Raw genomic sequence first — 19,635 nt, 5'->3', positions numbered from 1 at the left:
AACCAGAAGTGTGTAAAAAAAGTAAGTGAAAGGTGGAGGAGGAGGAAGTGTCATGGTTTGGTGAATGTTTTCTGCAGGAGTTGGGCCTCCTGTACAGCTACATGGTAGAGTGATCGTGTATCAGAACCTTCTTCAAAGACACATGGTTCCTCACTAGTGCTCATTGCCCAATCAGCCTGAAGTTGTCATACAGGAAATGCTCAATGTCACGAAGAAAGAAGGTTAAGATTTTTTTTTGAAGGTAAAAACATTGAATTAAAAGCATGACCTGCCAAGAGTCCTGATCTCAACCCAATAGAGAACGTCTGAAAAATCCCTGGTGACAAAGTTATGGTCTAGAAACCAACTACAATCACCGAACTATGGAGGAGGCTGGAAGAATGGACCAAAAATCACACCAAAGAAGTGTGAGAGACAAGTGCGATCCTGTGGCCGCAGATGTGCTGAAGTCATTCACAGGAGAGGCGTATACTCTTCTTACAAATTGCTGACTGTTGTAACCCTCAGATTCTTTTCCCAATGCCCGATTTATAGACACAATATAAGGTAGTTTACGGTTATTCAATTTTGTATACGTTGTTCTCTAATTTGTATCTCCAGGGTGAATACTGCTGATGACAAAAAAAATATATATATATATAAACTACACCTCCTGTTTTGCAAGCGCATATCAAGCCAATGTATTTCTATTTAGATGATCAGTGCCTCACAACTAAAACTTGACATACCCACAAAGAAAATGTAAACATTAGTCAATCTTATTGTCTCGACATTTAAAATGTTATACAACATAACGCAGCAGAAAAAAATGGAGACAGTAACATTTGTAAGACACCGTTCAAATAAAAAAACAAATCGCAAAAATTCAAGAGTGGTTCTTAAACCATATAAGAAGTCGTGATCAAGTGGTGAGTACATTTGGCAAGTTGAAAAACATAGTGGGGTGCAAATAATGTGCCCTTGAACTTATATTAGTAGTGCCAAGTTTGCAATTAGAAAACTGAAACATGGAAGCCAAGTCCAAGATTCTGCAATAATATGTTGTATTCATCTTCATTAGACTCTTAATGGGAATGCCTTAGTGGAATATAGACTGTTTTTAATTCTTCACTGGGCTCTGACATTTTGTAACCTATGTAAGAACCAATTATTGGTCAGATGCATTTTCTTTTGGTTTTTAGAGCCGAAATGTTATTGGATGCAGCATATTTGTCGAGCTTTGACTGGTAGACAGAGAAGTAAAACAGTTTGATAAAATTTTGGCCTTATTTGAAATGTAATATTGAATTTGTGGAAAATTAATGACACATTATTTAGGGGAAAAAATATACCAATATCTATTAACCATCTCAGAGGGCTGTAAGTGATCATGCATCAAACATTGTATAGTGAAAAAAAGAAAGAAAGAGCTGCAGGAGCAAAGAGTGCACACACGTTTCCTTTGGTCTGGTATGTACAGTAGTGTTGTAACCAGCTGCTGCAGTGGAAATAAATAAAAAAAATCCACAGTCTGTACAGTATTTAACTTATTAGCACAGCCCGTGTGTTCACAGCGTATTAAACATTAAAGGTTTGCTAGAGACAATCGTAATACCTAAGGTCCGACACCCAGACTTGTCCAGAGGATGGTCTAAGTCATGAACAGAAATTGATCAACAAACGCTAGTTAAGGTTATCCTGGAATATATACAGATTATTGGTCGTGGCCACAGCAATAACATTGTCCATGGGATGCCAGGCAGTATGGAGGATCTTTTTGTTAAAGTCCAAACTGTCGACACTAATCTCATCTTTTTTGCGCTTGCCACCCGAGCTTACTTTACGGAGTTTAAGGACAGAATGCGGTTTGCTGTTCTCTCTTGACGCCTCTAGGGTCACATCTTGCCTGCAGCCGCGGTCAAACATCCTGAAGAAGTTATTGTAGGAGCCTGTCATGACCACGCTGCAAATAGGGCAGAGAGTGATAGTTAGATAATGAGAATCAGAACAAATAGAAAAGTTAGCCCCTTAAACGTTCTGACGACCCGCTGGCGGAACGTTGATAAACAAAGACATGTCTGTATGATGTCACTAGTCACAGAAATACGTCTTGACACATATAATTGGAAAAATTAAACTCTTAGACTTCAAGATCTGATCATTTCGAAAATGTACTCAAATGTACTCATCACAGAAACAACACAATCAGTGAAGCAAGATAGATTCGTTTTCTGGGAAAGTCCGAGTAATTAAGTGAGGAAACAGAACGTTAGAGTAAATAAGTGAGGAAACAGAACGTTAGTCTGTGGTCGCTGCAGTTTGTTTGCTTTCTTATAAATGTTTGCGTGTGGGAGCGAGATATTTTTATTTTTCAGTTATAAATGAAAGAATGAAGATCATTAAGGCACAGCACAAAAAAAACAGTATCAAACCCTAATCAACAAAAGGGAACAGCAAATTATTTGCACCAAACACAAAACATTAAAACAGATGAACAGTAAAATATTATTATAAACATGTGCAAAAGGGAGTAGGCTGAAGCCGAGGCTTTTAAGTGCCCACCCTTACTACACTTATAATCTTAAGAAGGCTTTAATTGTGCTTTATTAAAAAATGCTCAACTTGCACTCAATGGTGTTAAAAAATAAAAATTAAAAAAATAAGATTTAGCATCAAATTTTACTTTGTGGCAAAGTCTGAGTTATTGTGTCCTTGTAAATTTTGCCATAAAAAATACTCATACTACACTTTCTTATGTCATTAGAAAACAGCAAACAATGACAAGCTTCTTGATGAGAAAGATACATTATGCATGCCACAGCAAGCAGCTGTTAACACTGAGAGCATCCTCAACGTGATCCTCATTGACATGCTCACATTTTTGCATTGCAATGCAAAGTTCTCAAAGAATGAGTTAGTGAGTTGGTGATCAACGTTGACTGTGGTTACATTTTGCTTGTTAATGTTGAAAATCAAGTTACTGGGTTTTTCACATTTGCATTTATTTCTGTTCCCGAAAGCTTATGCTCATTAAACAATAAAGACACTTTATTAAAAAAAAGTATATACTTGCAGGTCCCATTTTCTTAGTTTTTTGACAAACAATATTTTTTTAAAGTGTTTAGTATTGTAGAATATTCAGTTTTGTGTAATAGTTTCCAATTTGTCTACGTAATTTCAATATTTGGAAAAAGGGGGAATTAATGTGTTTTTTAAAATCCGATTTATCGGTTATCGAAAAATTAATCGTCAGATGAATCGATGATAAAAATAATCGTTAGTTGCAGCCCTAGTCTCACCTTTCTTTCCAGCTACACTCATCATCAGATTCAGAAGAGACAAAAAACTGTTTGTTCTAACTTATATTACTCAATGTTATTGGCACTTCCAGATTATTTCAGTTTGGGACAAAACCTCAGAGTGTTACCTTTCAAAGAGACCAAAACTGTCCATAGTTTCCAAACGGTTTAACAACTACATTTCATTGATTTTGGGTATGTCTTGGATTGGGATTTTAGGCGGATTTTACATGAACAATAAGGGTTTGGTCACGAGAGAACGTTCCCCATCAAGCCGTTCTCACTATTGTGATTTTCACCAACTAAGGAATCATTGAATCAGTGCAGATTACTACTCACCTGTCATTCCCATTCCAACAGCACTCAAACTTGTCAAATATACAATCGTTTTCGTAAAGTGAACACAACTTGCTCCTCAGATACTCGTGCACCTGATGGAAGGTAACATTTTTTTAAAGATCTACAATCTGAACAAGCTCTGCAAAAGCACACATGTAGTTCAGCTTGGTCAGCCGAACCTACCTGATAAGTCTCCACTGGACGAGTTTCCATATTGACGTCCCAGATTTTAATAGTCAGGTAGTCCCTTGTCATCATGTAGCGCCCACTGTGGCAGAACTTAACGTCAGAGATGGATGAAGTGATTTCAGAGAAGAATGAACGATTGCTTGGATCTTCTGGCTCTTCAAAAACTGTCAGGGGACACGACGTATCTTAAGACCTTTCTATCTAGTGACCCTTGAGCAAATTCAAAACCATTGACCATTTGTAAAATTTTAGACTTCTGCATTGACATGAATCATTTTAAGATTGTAAAAACAAAATTCTGATTTTTATTTGGGCTGAGTCACATCCGGAGTGACTTCTGCTTACATTTGGCATGGTTGTCACACAGTGCTGATGCCCTCATGTCGCACAAGCGAATGGCTCCTTTACTGCTACTATATACTAGTGTATTGCACTGGTTAGGATGAAACTCTGATGCTGTGATCACCTCCGTCAAGTCCTCCATGTTAGTTGGCTTTATGTCAACAATATCTGAGTGGGGAAAAATTCAGGAAACATAAGAGAAAACTTACAATTACAACCCCATTAGTGATTTGGAAAACAACAACGGTTAAATTCCAATCAGTGCTTTTTTCCAGACTGTATTTTCCTTTACAGCAGGGCTCTTAAACCTGCGGTCCCCAGAATGATAGTTTGAGACCGCCCCCTTAATATGAAATGTAAAGGGACCAAGTGTATTATCCTTCCTCTCGATCAGTGGTTCCCAAAGTGGGGAAAGTGGAAAGATCTGGGGGGACGGTGAGGAAGAACGGGACGGTGGGGTGGTTGGTATGGTTGGGCAGTCCGAAGTCGTAGTCAGAAGTTTGAACATGTTTGACGATTTGTACACAACACGTTAGGGAAATCGAAGTTGACATCGCCATGTGACGTAGTGTGCGTTTTTTTCAAGGTTTTGTAGTGAGTTATGGAGTTTTGGCCAACCACAATTGTTGTTCAAGTTTTAACAGCGCCGATCAATCAGAGGCAAGTTTTAATAATAGCAAAAGCCAATGAACGCGATTCAAAGTTTGCAAGCTAGGAATTCACTGGGGAGCCAAGGGGACGCCAGCCTGCAAAAGTTTGGGAACCATTGCTCTAGATCAGGGGTAGGGAACCTATGGGTCGGGAGCCATATATGGCTCTTTTCATGAGTACATATGGCTCCAAAATAAAATGTAACTATCGCACATCTCTCTGTGGCGTTCCAAAGTCAAGTGATTTCATCCTGATTTTGGTCCATATAAAGCTGAAGCAACTTAATGCAGAAGTTTGATAAGAAACCATTTAAACTGATAAATAAAAACACTGGCAAACGACTTTGATTGGGTGAGCAGTACAGGTGGGCGGATCCACGCACACAGCGCAAGGCACTTCCTTCTCGCTCTCTCGCTCGGTGCAGTCTACACCGAAAGTGCATATGACGATATGCTTATCCTTTGCAGTAATTTGTGACATTTTTACAAAAGAACTTTGCATGCAAGTTGTTTTGAAACCGTTACCAAGGACAATTTTCATGGAAAAACATTGCCTCAAGACTCTTAACTTAAGGTGGAAGACAAATTGTAAATGGCATATCTACATTGATTTGGGACACAGGATTTGGCATTATTATAATTTCATACATTTGATTAAATCATCAAATGACACACAGTGAAATAAAATGTGCTGAAGAATTAGCTTTTGTCTAGAGAGCATTATATGGCAGTTTTTTCAATTTTGTCTGAAAATATATGACGTGGCTCTCTCAATTTCTTTTTAAAACATGTTTTGCTTTTATGGCTCTTTGGGTAAAAACGGTTCCTGACCCCTGCTCTAGATGTTGCTGCATTATGTTGTGCCACCAGAAACAACAGAAGAAGAGAAAATATGGAGACTCAAAGTGACCAAAGCACAGCTTATTACTTTCAAAAAGAACAATTTCAAAAGAAAAAAGAAAAGAAAAAAATGGACAAATATAGAAAACAAATAAAATAAAGAAATAAGACATGTAGTGAAACTCAAGATAAAAATGAAATAATAAATGAGAAAAAGATAACCAGAAAAAGAAAAAAAGGACCAAAAAGAGAAACAGATGGAAAAATGAAAAAATAAATAAGAAAGTGAAATTAAAGAAAAAAAAGGAAGAGAAAAATAAAAAACAAAAGGAAATATGAGAGAAAATACTATTTTTTTTTCATTTTTTTGCTTTCTTTATCCCTACATCCCCCCTTTTTTGGTTGCACTACACATTACAGCGACATATAGTGGACCAATATAAAACATTGTCCATTTTAGAACAGCGGAATATTTTTGTGGAAATCACCATTTGGCCCAACCTCACCCAGATCATAGATTCAGCGGCCCTCAACTTAATTAAGTTTGAGACCCCTGCTTCACAGTTTTCTAACAGCAACTCACTCCCACAGTGGAAAAGATGTGCTCAATTACTGGCTTAGAAAATATTAGCCGTGTCCAGCTGAGCACTTGTCTGTGAGAGGTTTGAAGAGAAAGGATACTAAAGCTGCGATCAGTGATCTCCAAGTGCCACAGGTTGATACGAAGATCATCTGAGGATAAGTAGGTTTCACAATCACTGTTGACGGAGATGGAATTGATGTGGTAAGTGTGAGCGTTCGCAAAGACTCTTCGGGGGCTGGCTTCCACCATCAGGTCCATCGGCATGAATATCGGCACCTAGGAAAAGGTGGACTTAGAACAGTCTTTTTTATAAAAAAGATAAACTGTTACATTTGCGGGTGCACCCAGTTTCGGAATCTTGCACAATGGCAAAAGGCCAATTCCTTCTTAAATATAATAGTTGCTATGCATCTATTAATCAATGATTTATGAAAATACAAGATTGGAAAAGTGAAAGTGTTTGTTACATGTTATCTAATTTTCAAAAATTTGGATCAACAAGGCTGACTTTTTAAAAGATGGGGAATTAAACTAAAGTTGCAAACCCCTATTTAAACGATGACGATATAAAAACAAATACATAAATAAAATAGAACATGCATGATCCACACCCGTAGTGTTGTGACAGTATTTGGATCAATATATCGACCATCTTCTTCTTTCAAATTATATCCTTCTGGTCGCTTGTCTCGTTCGCTAATTTTCCACAGCTTTATGGTTTTATCTGCAAAAAGAGGAGAAAAAAAAAACATTTTACTAAAATATAGCTTTTAGTGATATTTGTTTTAATGTTATTACAATATATTTTAGCAAGAAAAAAACTTTCACATGTCCCAGTAAAAATTTTGGGAAAAGACCACGGATATCATCTTTGAAATTAAGTTAACTTGCCATTTGTGGACAAAAGGAAGTGAGCAGCATTGTTTTGGGGCAGCCATCGAATTTTGTTTATCTTTTCCTCAATCTCAAGGCTCTTCAGGTAATCAAACTCAGGTTCATGGCTCTGAAAGGTGCTATAAACGTTGTATACACCGCGGCACTGAGGCTGATTCTTACTCTAAAATAAGTTCAAGCAGAAATCATGTTCAACAACACAAGAAGGCCAATAATGCGGGAAGCAGAGATTCAAACAATCAAGGACAGACGTGTCCATACTCTGCAGAAAAAGTACCTCTGGTTCCTGTTGAAAGATGACAACCCGACCTCCCTTGTCTCCAGTGGCAAGCAACTCCCCAGAGTGGTTAAACTCAACAGTGGAGATGATGTCAGCTATGAACAAAATTCAAAAGAATGTTATTTTAACATTTATTTTTTTCTCACATTTCAGCTTTATAAATTATAAAATTCAAACAACGTCATTACTTTTCTGCTACCACATAACTTAAATCACTTGTTTTTGTTCATCAATTAACCGGGGGGGAAAAAAAAAAAAAAAAAAAAAGGACTGGATTAGGACATTTTCATTTATGATCAAAGCCTCAGCACGTCACACTCGAATTTGCCACCATTTGGACCAGGGGCAATTTTAGGTTCAGCGATTTGGGGGTGCAGATCAGGGGTGGACAAACTACAGCCTGCCAAACAAAAATGATCAAAATATGATGAAGATACTATAATGGAAAATACTGTTACACAAATATTACTACAGAAGTATGACAAAGTTACACCTGCAGTAATATTAAAGAATACTACAAAAACACCACAAAAATACCACTAAAGTAATACTATAGAAATACTAGTTATACTACAATAATTCTACAATGAAAATACTACAAAAACACAACTATGGAAATACTACAATACTACAGAAATAAAACTACAGTGATACTACACCAATGCTACAAATTTGTGACAACAGAAATACTACAAAAATACAACTTCAGTTATTACTACAGATATCCTAAAAATATATAATATAGAAAATAATACTGATAGGAATCAAATGGACTGAACCATTTCAAGGCAGTGGAGTATTTCCGACGCTGCGTTGTTCACATTTTTATTTTGTTTTACTTTTTTAAATCTTGTGTTCTTCATAATATTTAAGCCTATCCAGTCCTTTATTGAAGAAAAATTGAGTTTTAAAAATGCTATCCTTTTTGGGGGTGCTTGGGTTGAATATAGGGGTGCTTGAGCACCCCACCAAAACAGGCTGGTTACGCCCATGATTTGGACCTGGCGGCACTTACAGTAGCACAGCACGGCAGCAGGAATGTATAATTGTGTGTGAGCATGTCGAGCACCACCTTGTGGGTAGTATCAAGTAGTATAAAAAAAAAAAATCAACGGGGTAAGAAAATTCACAATTGGCCACCAGAATGGCATTCACATACATACAGGCCCCCAGCCTTAATATGAAATAATAAAGGGACAGTGTGTATTATTAGGCAACTCTTGGTGGGAAAAGTATAGTTCATTAAATATAATATATATATATTATATACTGATTTTAAAAGATATGCAAAAATACATAAACTGAAAACCCCCCGTTTATGTTTAAAATACTCTTGGGCAGAGAAATGTGCATTTATTTTACATAACATTAGCCTCACATAGATGGAGCTGACATTATTGTTGGGCATCTTGCTACTACAGGTACCCCTAAAAATGTTTTTTTTTCTTCATCCCTTTCTTTTGTCCTTTCTTCACATTTGTTTCACCCCCCCCCCCTCTTTTTTTTCCCTTTTGTTGCAAAATGCTGGGCAAAAAACTGTCAGTAAATGTAGATTTGCTTACATAACAGGAAAGCAATGTACAAATATTGATTACAAAAAAAAGTTTCCATCTAATTAAAGGTGGGGGAGAGTCATTTAAATACTTAAACCTGCAATCATGACTTTAAAACAGGAGATGGTAGCAGAGTAACATGTTTTGCCTTTATTTCTTAGACACGCTCGAATACACTCCTTTTCCATTTTTTTGCAGATTGTTTTCTGCTCCAAACAGGCCTGATAAAAGTACAATAAAAGCAGATAGGTGCAATAAAAACACAGCACAGGAGTTATTTAAACTCAGCAAGGCATTGTTAACGCATCCTTAATAGAGAAAATGTTTTACTTTCAACTTTTCAAGGACAGCTCAAACTACGCACCCCGCCTTTAGGTTATCCTATATGGTAAGTATGCACTGTTTAACAAGATATTTTAGATAAAATATATAGTTATTCATATTATCGTTTTTAGTTTTATGACATGCAAACATCTGAGCACACAAGTTTATGTAGCCTAGGAATAGCCAAAACTATTAAACTGTAGGACTCCCTAGTGGTGAAGACACTTCATTGTTTACACTGCAAGCATAGGCTTTGTGAGCATCATTGTACAAACGTTTGCACAGCCAGTGTGGGCTTACCAGATACAAAATTAAATAAATGGGACAAACAAAAAACTAAGTCTTGTCTCCTCGTACTACACTCTAGAAACAAACAAACACAAAAACAAAATAATCAAAAAACAATTTATAGCTTTTATTTAATCATCCAGCAGAAAACAACTTGAAAAACAATTTCACTAAATATATGGCCAGACATTTTAACAAAGTCAGATTTTGCAACAGAAATGCTTTTAAATACTGTTATATCAATAAAACAAATATTGCAATATTTTAAAGACATACAGATTTCTTATTGCACATATAACTTAACTTTGAGCACTACGTCGAAATATTTTTTACTATCTTAAATTTTCAGTATGTAAAACACTTTTGTATTGATAATTTATCAATACACAATTAGACAGGGAATGTGTCCTGCGCTAGCACCGTCCTGTACCCAAATTGTTGCACCCAAAGAAATATGGATTTAGAGGAGTGTCGTTTATGCAGGCTTGGAGAGTAATGGAATACGTGTAACATGAAGTGTTCATTTTACCTCTGAAAAGTGATGGGTTCGGGGACTTGCATGCTCAAAAATCTATGGGTCCCAACAGAGATCTATGGGTCCCCAAAATTTAGGGTTATCGAGGTTGAAATTTTAAATCGGATACAAATATATAATATAAATCTATATATTCATTCAGTTTTAATCATCACAGTTTATTGGTAACACTAATCAGTTATCACTTCAAGATTTTTCAGTTCACAACAATATTGGTCATTATACCAAATAATATTGCTGAAATAATAATGATAATAATATAATAATATGAATCTATATTTTCATTCAGTTTTAATCATCACAGGTTATTGGTAATACAAAGCAGTTATATCTTCAGATTTTTCAGTTCACAAAAATATTGTATATTATACAAAATATTGAAAATACTGCTATTCACTTAAATATTTTTTGCAGTGAAAGCATGGCCAAGTCTTCTTTTTGATGTCGTATCCATTCATACTTGCCTCTCTTCCTGCAGCAACGGAATTTCCATAGCTAATTTGTGGTTTTCATTGTCGTTGTGCCAATCCAATGTGTTTTTCTGAAAGTTCGTATTGTGAAATGATTTATGCAATCCAGTTTTTTTGGTCACAATGGGAGCATCACAGAACATGTAGCCTCCATTATCATCCTCCTCATAGCGTAACCAGGAATATAATTTAGTCCATTTTGGTAGAAAAGTCCTTTTCTTGCTAGGAGTATTCTTTTGTTCATTTTCTTTCGTCGAGTCGTTCGCTTCAACATGCGTGTTTTCCTTGCCTTTGCGATCTTCCGAAGAATTTCTCCGCCGTTTTTTCATGCCGGAATTATTGCCGTTGCTATCACTTTCTGCATTATGCTTCGACTTATTACTGACACTGAAGAAATGACCAATTTTGTGTTGATTTGCACCTTCCCTGGACGACAACCACCACAACAATGACGTCATCTCGAATAAACGAGATCTCGTTTGCCGAGATGGGCGTGCAGACGAAAACTCGAACCGCGAGACCAAAAGAACGATGGCGGATCTGCCAGACGAAAAGTTTGGAGTGCGGTAAATCTTTGTTAAAAATAAAAGTAATTGGGTAATAATGACAATTTGGTGTCGAAAAAGTTGCGTCCCAGGGATGCATGTTGATTCGACACTATGCGTCCCCAGCAAAAATTATGCGTCTAGGACGCAGGGACGCGGGCAAACGAGAACATTGAACATGTAAATGTAATTAGGAAACAAAGAAAATGTAATTGTATTAAGTTAGAGGAAAAAAAGAAGTCATCAAATTACAGGTATATTCAGTAAAAAAAAGGATTTCTCTGCTGGATTACAATTGTATTGGAAAGGTTTTGCTTCATAAACTATACTGGGTGGTTAAAATTTAAAAATAAAAAAGTAGAACCCCAAGCAACTACCTGACCTTGGTTTGTTCCAATTATTTTCTCAAGGTTACATTTTTCATTTATCTTAAACAAAATGAAGTCATTTTATTTATGTCAGGGGTTTTAAACTTGCGGCCCACAGATGACAGTTTGGGGCCCTGGCCTTAATATGAGAATGTAACGCTTAAATAGTCATCAATACAGATACCAGGTATGAATACCAGTACACAAAATTCCCATTCCTTTGCAAAAATAATAAAATAAAACAGGATTACTCTACCTTCAAAAAAACTATGTATTATCTAGAACAATCTAGTGGTGAAAAAAAGTTTAATTAAAAAAATAAAAATGATATCGATATAAATCTTGAGCAAAAATGAACCAAAATATAAACTTGCACCTTTCAAAATACTAATGAGATATTAATGAGAGCAGTTGAGTTTTTGTTATAAAAAGTTTTGTTGTGGATAACCCGATTTGGGTCAACCTCACCCAGACCCTAGCTCCAGTGGCCCAATGTATATCGAGTTTGAGACCCCTGATTCATATTGTGTTTATTCTGTATTATATCAGCATAGTTGGTATTGGAGTGATTAAAAGTACAGTAACTTAAAGCTGTCAAGTTACATCACTGCAATTTTATGGTATTCGGAGTACGTTACTGAATACTAGTGATGTGCTCCTCGGCTCGAATCCCTGAAGTGTGTGCTGAGTGTCTAAAATGAGAGGTTGATGAACTGCGAGCCGAGGTGTGCGTTGATGACGAAAGCAGTGATGTTTTAAGTCCCCAAAAGTGAATATACCGCTGATTCAGGAAATAATTCGATGGCTTTGAGTGAGGTTTGAAATGAACGAGGCAGAGAAACGCCCCCAGAGTTTAAAGTTCTCTTCCTGACTAGAAGTCACAGAAATATAATAATAATAATAATAATTTCCTTGTATTGTCATTCTGTGTAACAATGTACACAGAACGAAATGTTGATTGCACCTGACCCGTTGTAGCGAGCCGATGCAGCCGCAGCCAACGGAGGGCGCCGCCGACCACTTTTTAAGTCTTAGGAATGACTCGGCCGGGGCGCGAACCACTGACCTCCCAGTCTCAAAGCGGGCGCCTTACCATCTAGGCTACTGAGCTGGTATAAATATGCACTTCCGGTTTCATACAAACTTGCTATAACACATCTATGCACTCTTGCTTCATCTGTCCCGTTTTTTTCAAAACCAGGTAAAATTCTCTGCAAAAAAGAAACAACCTGGGTCCAAAAAGCAGTAGAAAAAAATGCACTTTTCTTTACCTCTTGTTTTACTTGTTGCATAAACACCAATTAAGACAGAACAGTTACTGATAACACTCTTACTCTGTTACTGTCTTAATATGCTCTTCAAATAGATTTTCTTTGTATTCAGAGCATGCTTTACACCCTAGTTTCGTTGCATGCACCAAAGAATGTTGTACATTTTTCGGTCCACGTGACGGCGTTGTCGAGAAAATTTATCATTTTGAAGCCCCCGTGTGTTTAGTGTGCGTTAGGTGTGCGCGTGTGCGGATTTCCCTGCAAGGCTTCACTGCTTTATGTAGCTTCACTTTGCCATCACAACTGATTACCGGTACATTTTAAACAGGTAACTAGTAACTGTAACAGATTACATTTAGAATTTTCTGACCCTGCATTTATGCTTACAAATTAGAAACCATTTTACGAGTGCCTTTTGTAGCACTAGTAAGCACAAAGGTAATAATTTTACATGAACCCGAAGCTACGTTCATATCAAAAGGAAATATTCAAACGGTTTCCATTCTCACACCAAGTGTCAATGCTTGCAAAACTCAAGTGGACTCACCTTCCGCGACGTCATCATCTATTGCTCCTTTAACTTGAGAAAAATACCATTGCACCTCATCGCTTTCATCACCGAACCCTGCAGGAAGCAACAACAACAGAAATCCGGTTTGAAGAGATCCCGCCATTGCGAGGGGAACTTTGTCGAATGCCAAACGGTCACTACTCGGGCTAGCATCTGGCCAGCATGCTAGCTAGCATCTGCTTGTATCCACCATTATACTATGTTTAGTTGCTCTTAATTCGTTTTATTCTCGCTAGTGAATAATGCTTTGTAGTATCTTACCAGCCATGACAGTGGTCCAGGAAGACCGGGTAATATTTAAAGCCGGTTCAAGCCTTGGACTGGGGACAGTTTTCCTACGCCAACTACTGAACCTGCTTCTTCAGACTGACGATGAGATGTGGAAGGAATGGGGAGCGAGTCGGAGTGTGGTTTTCTCAAAAAGGGCGTATAGGGCATTATTCCAACTTTTGAGGAAAATGTTATTAATTTAGAATTAAAAAGGGCATTATATTTTTTTACAACACCGGCGTTTCGTACTTTACTTTCAGAATTCCCTCTTCCCTGCCTCTCCCCAGCATTTTCAAAATGGCGCAACGCGGTTGGCGTTGACTAACATCAATAACACCGGGGGAGCGGCAAGAATGACACAAGAAAAAATGTATATATTATTCATCGTCCATTTAAACATAGAGGTCGTGTTTTAATTATAGTTATACTCCAAAGAAACTATAATATATCGACTTTAGCAAGTTGATCAATTTATTTTGGAAATAAACGGGAAGCCCCACCCGTGCGGACTCGTTTTGGAATCAAAATCAAACGCAACAATGCACACAGTTTTGTCAAATACAGTAGTTTGACGTTTGAGATTTTGTAATAAACAACAAATTTAATCTCACACCATACAAAACTTCAACCAAATGAAAAAAATACTGTTAGTGTATTACATTAATTATGTCCTTAAACGGACAGTGTGTAATGTTTAGTGCCTCCTAGTGGTAACAAAAAACCTTTCATTTGGTAAAGAAATAAACGGTGATTCCAGTACCAGGTAAAAAATACAGAAATTGTCATACCATTGTTAATTTTTACAAACAAAAACATAGGCTGAGACATTTGTATTTCTTTTACAGAATGAAATCCATACAGTGTAGTCGCCGCCTGGCATTTAGCCGCTACGCTGTGATCATTTGGCACTGATTTTCGTTCCATTAGACAATACGTGTAGTGCCCTTAGGTGGTCAAATATTACACAGTGTGGCTTCACAGTAATGGGGACCAAAAACACCCGCGAAAAGTGAAAATCCGCGAAGTAGCGACGCCCCTTCAAAAATGCTTACTTTTTAAAAAAAATGATTTTATTTATTATTATTTTTGAGACCCGGTTAATGGGGACCAAAACCACCGGCCAAAAGTGAAAATCCGCAAAGTAGCGACGCCCCTTTAAAAATGCTTAAATTTATATATATATAGATATATAAATATATATATATGTATAAATATATATATATAAAAAAATTAAGCATTTTATATATATATATATATATATATATATATATATATATATATATATATATATATATATATTCTTTTTTTTCTTTTAATTCATTTTATTATTATTAGTTTTTAGACCCGGTTAATGGGGTCCAAAACCACCCGCCAAAAGTGAAAATCCGTGAAGTAGCGACGCCCCTTAAAAAAATGCTTTAAAAAATATATGTATCTGAACCCGCCAACGTGGAACCGCGAAGTAGCGAGGTCCCACTGTAATTGTTATTAGATGTAAAATCTCATCTATGAGTAAAGAAAAAAATTCAAAAAGTAGGACTCCACGACTTCACATTAACTCGGTATCATGTAGGGTTCATTTTATTTCACATCCAATAGCTGCTTGCACATAAATCGGCGCCTGGTTTCTGTCTTTGGAGAGGCATCAAAGCAGACAAGCAGTGAAACACGTCTACAAAATCATTGTTTTTACTATTCGGCCAATTATATGATCACAATGATCACATTGCAATACAAGGGCGTCACCAGGGGGGTCAGGTGTGGGAAGTGCCCATCCATAGAAACACTGTCCACCCAAAGAATACTGCATGAAATAGTTAGGACAGTCTGAAAAAAATGAACAAAAAAATAAAGAGAAAAGAAGAAAAAAAGAAAAGAAAAAAGAGGTAGAAAGCTAGCAAGGAAAGAAAAAAAAAACAAGCGAATAAACTTGAGAGGAAAGGGAAAGAAAAAGGAAGTAAAATGCTAGGGAAAAAGAAACAAAATAAAATAAAAGCAGGTTGAAGAAAAAGGAAAATAAATCAGAAAATAAATGTTAACTGTTTATTATTATTGACCCTTTGTTTAATAATAACAATTTAATATTCTGAATAAAATGAATATCTTAACACAATATATATTATTCCAATATATTATTATAACACTTATTTTTTTACTCTCACATAACTTTTAACTCATTTAAACGTTTTTATATTAAGCACCTTTAAACTGGAATCCCTGCATGACAACAAAATGTTAATTAAAACACTTTTTAGTGCAAAAGAAAAAAACATACATTTTTTTTTTGAAAGAAAAAGCATCCCTAACAACAATGGAGACATAATTTAAAATATTTACAGATCTAAGAAAAAAGATGACATGCAAAAAATCTCAACTCATTAGCTGCACCGCTTATCCTCAGTAGGGTCGCGGGGCATGCAAAAATTGTTTAACCTTTTACATACTTAAGAAATTTAAAGTCAACAACAAATAATCCATTGAAAAAAATGCATATTGACCAATCACAAGAGGGAAAAAAGTGCAAACAAAAACGGGGGGGAACAGTACTTTTGCACCCATGCATTTAATAGAAGTCTCTGGGGGTGGGCTGTCTGGTAAACAGCCCTGTTGCCCTTGTATTCTGAATTCAAGAAGGCACACACCTATACATCAAACCAAGCGTTTTTGTTTTATTCACTTTTTACCTGCAGACAGTTTGCAAAAAGCATTCTTACCCTTTTTGCATTTTTTGATAGTTTATATTGTGTAAAGCAGGGAGTAACATTGTGTCTGTGTCCAAACCAATCACGAGCTTCATGTCAAAGTGCAGGTCTGATCTGTGGTTTTTTTTTTTTACTTTCCAACCATGTAGTAAGTGGTCCATCGGGCGAGAAGCAAGGCACCAAAAAGCACAGTGTAGCTGAAGAGAACAAATTTTAGAATTTCCCTGAAGGTCCGCAGGAAGCGGATGAACAAAGGTTCGGAATCCAGATGCACTTGCTGTGTCTTGTGGCGGGGAGCAGCAAGAGTTAGGTGCCCCATGTTTCCACCTCGTCCCATTCTGCAAAGTGCAAACACGCTTGTCACAATACAGTATAACAGGGGGGTACCCACCCACAGACATACTCTGCCCACTTAAAGAAAATGGGATGTAGTAGTGAGAGGCTGAATAAATTAATGAAAAAAAGAACAAAAGAAAAAAAATATATAAAAACAAATAAAATAACGATAGAATAAGAAAAACTAAGTAAAAAGTTACTGGGAAACAAGTAAAAGAATTAAAGAAAAAAAGAAAATTAAGTAAACAAGCAGGACACATTATAGAAAGTAAAGAACAAGGAAGAAATAAACAAAATAAGAAATAAAATACAAGGAAAAAAGGAAAATAGAAAACAAAAGAAATAAGTGAGAAAAAGTAGAAACCTACAGGGGAAAGAAACAAAAGAAGCCAAAGAGTTGGGGGTTTTCCTTTGTTTAGTATATTACCAATAATAATAATTTAATATTCTGCAAAAATGAATTAATATCTTAAAAAATCTATTATTCTTCTAAATTACAGTAACAAGTATTTTTCTTCACTGTGCAGTAAACTTTTAACCCATTTAAACATGTTTATACTGAGCAATTTCAAATTGCAATCCCTGCATGAGAAAATATTTTAAAAACTATTGACTTTTCAGTGGAACAACGAAAAAACTACGAAATACAAGAATAAACAATACAGTTCAAAAAAGCAAATCGTGAAACACATCCCCGAAAAACATTGGAAACATAAATCAAAACATTTTACAAATCTAAAAAAAGATAACATACAAAACAATCTTAATCTTATATATACACTCAACAAATTTAAAGTCAAGGGGTGGGGGTGTTATATTTGTGCTTCATCATTTGATATTTCCGCCCAGAGACTCATTTTTGGTAACAGCCTAGCAGTATAATCAAGCAAATAAATAATGCAAGGAACGTGATTCTATTGTACTGGAGGACAAACACACTGATGTTGAGAACTGTTAAATAATACATTTACAACTTCTACTTAGAGGGGTAAGTATTGATCTTGATTGCACTAACAACAGTTTTTTCAGGAGGAAAATAAATTATGTTCTAAACATCTCCACACTTAAAATAGCATAACCAAAAGTAGGCACAATGAGTTTTAAAATATATTCATAAAATAATGGGTAAAAAAATCATTTGTGGGAATTGTAGCCGACCCATAAGTGAATATCCAGGATGACATATTTAAAATTCACAACATGAAAACATTGATACGCAATATTTCTTATTGTGGCCTAGAATAAAAAAATACAACCACTGAAGTATTCATACCTTGATGTTGTAGAGTATGGGAGCTGTTCACAAGGCGGGCTGAGGCACTTCTGCTCGTGAAGTTGCCAGTTGCAACCTCCAGCCTCTCAACTCCCAGTCGAGGAGGAGCCAAAGACAAGAACGGATCACAAGGATCTTATTCTCCTGGGATAAATCCTTAATGGCAGTGATGTCCCTGTTGCACCTGCTACTCAAACAGACACACCCTATTATAATATAAAACCCATTAAGCAAATGTTACTCCAAAATTAAATTAAAAATACAAAAACACATATATCAATGCATAATATGCTGAGTATATCCTGTCAGCAGGTAGCCCTGATCATACTGTAAAGTCAAGGAGAATCTATTGACTGAAGACTGAAAAGCCTGCTGCGGTGTAGTTATTCTCTGCCGGAACATTGAGCAAATGGCCTCCTAATTCAATCAGTGCCCTGTGCTGTCAAATGATAGGATGCTGAGGCCTGAGCTCTCCAGACGGCAAGAACATTATCGGCTGATTGGGAGGCCTGTTACTGCACTAATTGCTCCTTCCGAGGGCTGGACCAGTGATGACAGTGGATCACTCCCTCGCCCCATAAAAAACCCTCCTCTTCACAGGAAGATGCATTCGTGTTAGCAATACTGGTGTTGCTGACAATACAGTAGGGAGACCTTTAACCTTATTATATAGGTCATACATTTGATATTGGATTTTAAAAGCATATTTAGTGGTGAAAATACGTATTTGAACACGCTATTTTGCTATATCTCCAACTTAAAAATCATGGAGGTGTCAGAAATTGACATGGTAGGTGCATGTCCACTGTGAGAGTGATAAATTAAAAGGAAAAATCTAGAAATCACAATGCATGATTTTTTTAACAATTTATTGGTGTGATACAGCTGCAAATAAGTTTGAACACCTGCGTATCATATAGAATTCTGACCCTGTGAACGACCAGTTACTCCGTTCATTATAAGCCCACCTCCACTCCCTGTATCATCCTGAATCAGATGCACCTGTTTGAGGTTGTTAGCTGCATAAAGACACCTGTCCACCCCATACAATCAATAAGACTTGTAACATGGCAAAGACCAAAGAGCTGTCCAAAGACACCAGAGACAAAATTGTAACCTCCACAAGGCTGGAAAGGGCTACGGAGCATTTGCCAAGCAGCTTGGTGAAAAAAGGTTCACTGCTGGAACAATCATTAGAAAATGAAAGAAGCTAAACATGATGGTCAATCTCAGTCGGAGTGGATCCCCATGCAAGATATCACCCCGTGTTTGGAGGAAAAAGAAATAAGAGTACAATCCGAAGAACACCCTCCCTACTCTAAAGTATGGGGGTGGTAGCATCATGCTTTGGGGGGGGGGGGGGGGGTTCTGCACATCGGATCGGACGAGTGCATTGCTTTAGGGAGAGGATGACTGCGGCCGTGTATTGAGATTTTGGGTAACGACCTCCTGGGGGGAAGAGAAGATGGGGCGCATATCAAATGCAATGGAGGGCACAACTATTATCCCCCCCAAAAAATGTTTGCAAGCACTGTTTCCAGTGTTTTTCAGGAATGTGTTTCATGATTTGTTTTTTAGTTTATTCTTGTATTTTGTTGCACTGAAAATTCAATCTTTAAATAAATATTTTGTTCTGTCATGCAGGGATTCCAGTTTAAAGTTGCTTCACATAAAGAAATTGAAATTAGTCAAGTTTATGGCAGTAAAAAAGTAAATTTATATAGTAAAAAAACA

The 19,635-nt window shown here is 36.6% G+C and overlaps 1 protein-coding gene and 1 long non-coding RNA gene across 2 annotated transcripts; both read right to left on the bottom strand.

Moving 5' to 3' along the window:
• Window positions 1-1,504: 1,504 nt before the first annotated feature.
• Window positions 1,505-14,016, bottom strand: LOC148364964 (serine/threonine-protein phosphatase 2A 55 kDa regulatory subunit B alpha isoform-like). Its single transcript, XM_088335326.1, has 10 exons — window positions 13,582-14,016; window positions 13,297-13,374; window positions 7,393-7,490; window positions 7,113-7,278; window positions 6,833-6,945; window positions 6,320-6,497; window positions 4,152-4,316; window positions 3,801-3,970; window positions 3,618-3,709; window positions 1,505-1,942 (listed from the first exon to the last, which is right to left on the bottom strand). The coding sequence occupies exons 1-10, from the start codon at window positions 13,586-13,588 to the stop codon at window positions 1,663-1,665; spliced, it is 1,347 nt and encodes a 448-aa protein (XP_088191452.1). The 5' UTR covers window positions 13,589-14,016; the 3' UTR covers window positions 1,505-1,662.
• Window positions 14,017-15,149: 1,133 nt separating this feature from the next.
• On the bottom strand, window positions 15,150-18,792 carry LOC148364963 (uncharacterized). The gene is made up of 2 exons (XR_015850453.1): window positions 17,902-18,792; window positions 15,150-16,630 (listed from the first exon to the last, which is right to left on the bottom strand). It is a non-coding gene; the product is annotated as an uncharacterized LOC148364963 (long non-coding RNA).
• Between the last annotated feature and the right edge of the window lie 843 nt (window positions 18,793-19,635).

This window comes from Urocampus carinirostris, chromosome 5, assembly GCF_059441175.1.
Source record: "Urocampus carinirostris isolate Australia breed hairy pipefish chromosome 5, RoL_Ucar_1.0, whole genome shotgun sequence".
Lineage (NCBI taxonomy): Eukaryota > Metazoa > Chordata > Actinopteri > Syngnathiformes > Syngnathidae > Urocampus > Urocampus carinirostris.
Note: the sequence above shows the minus strand (reverse complement) of the source record. Positions and strands in the feature narration are given on the sequence as shown.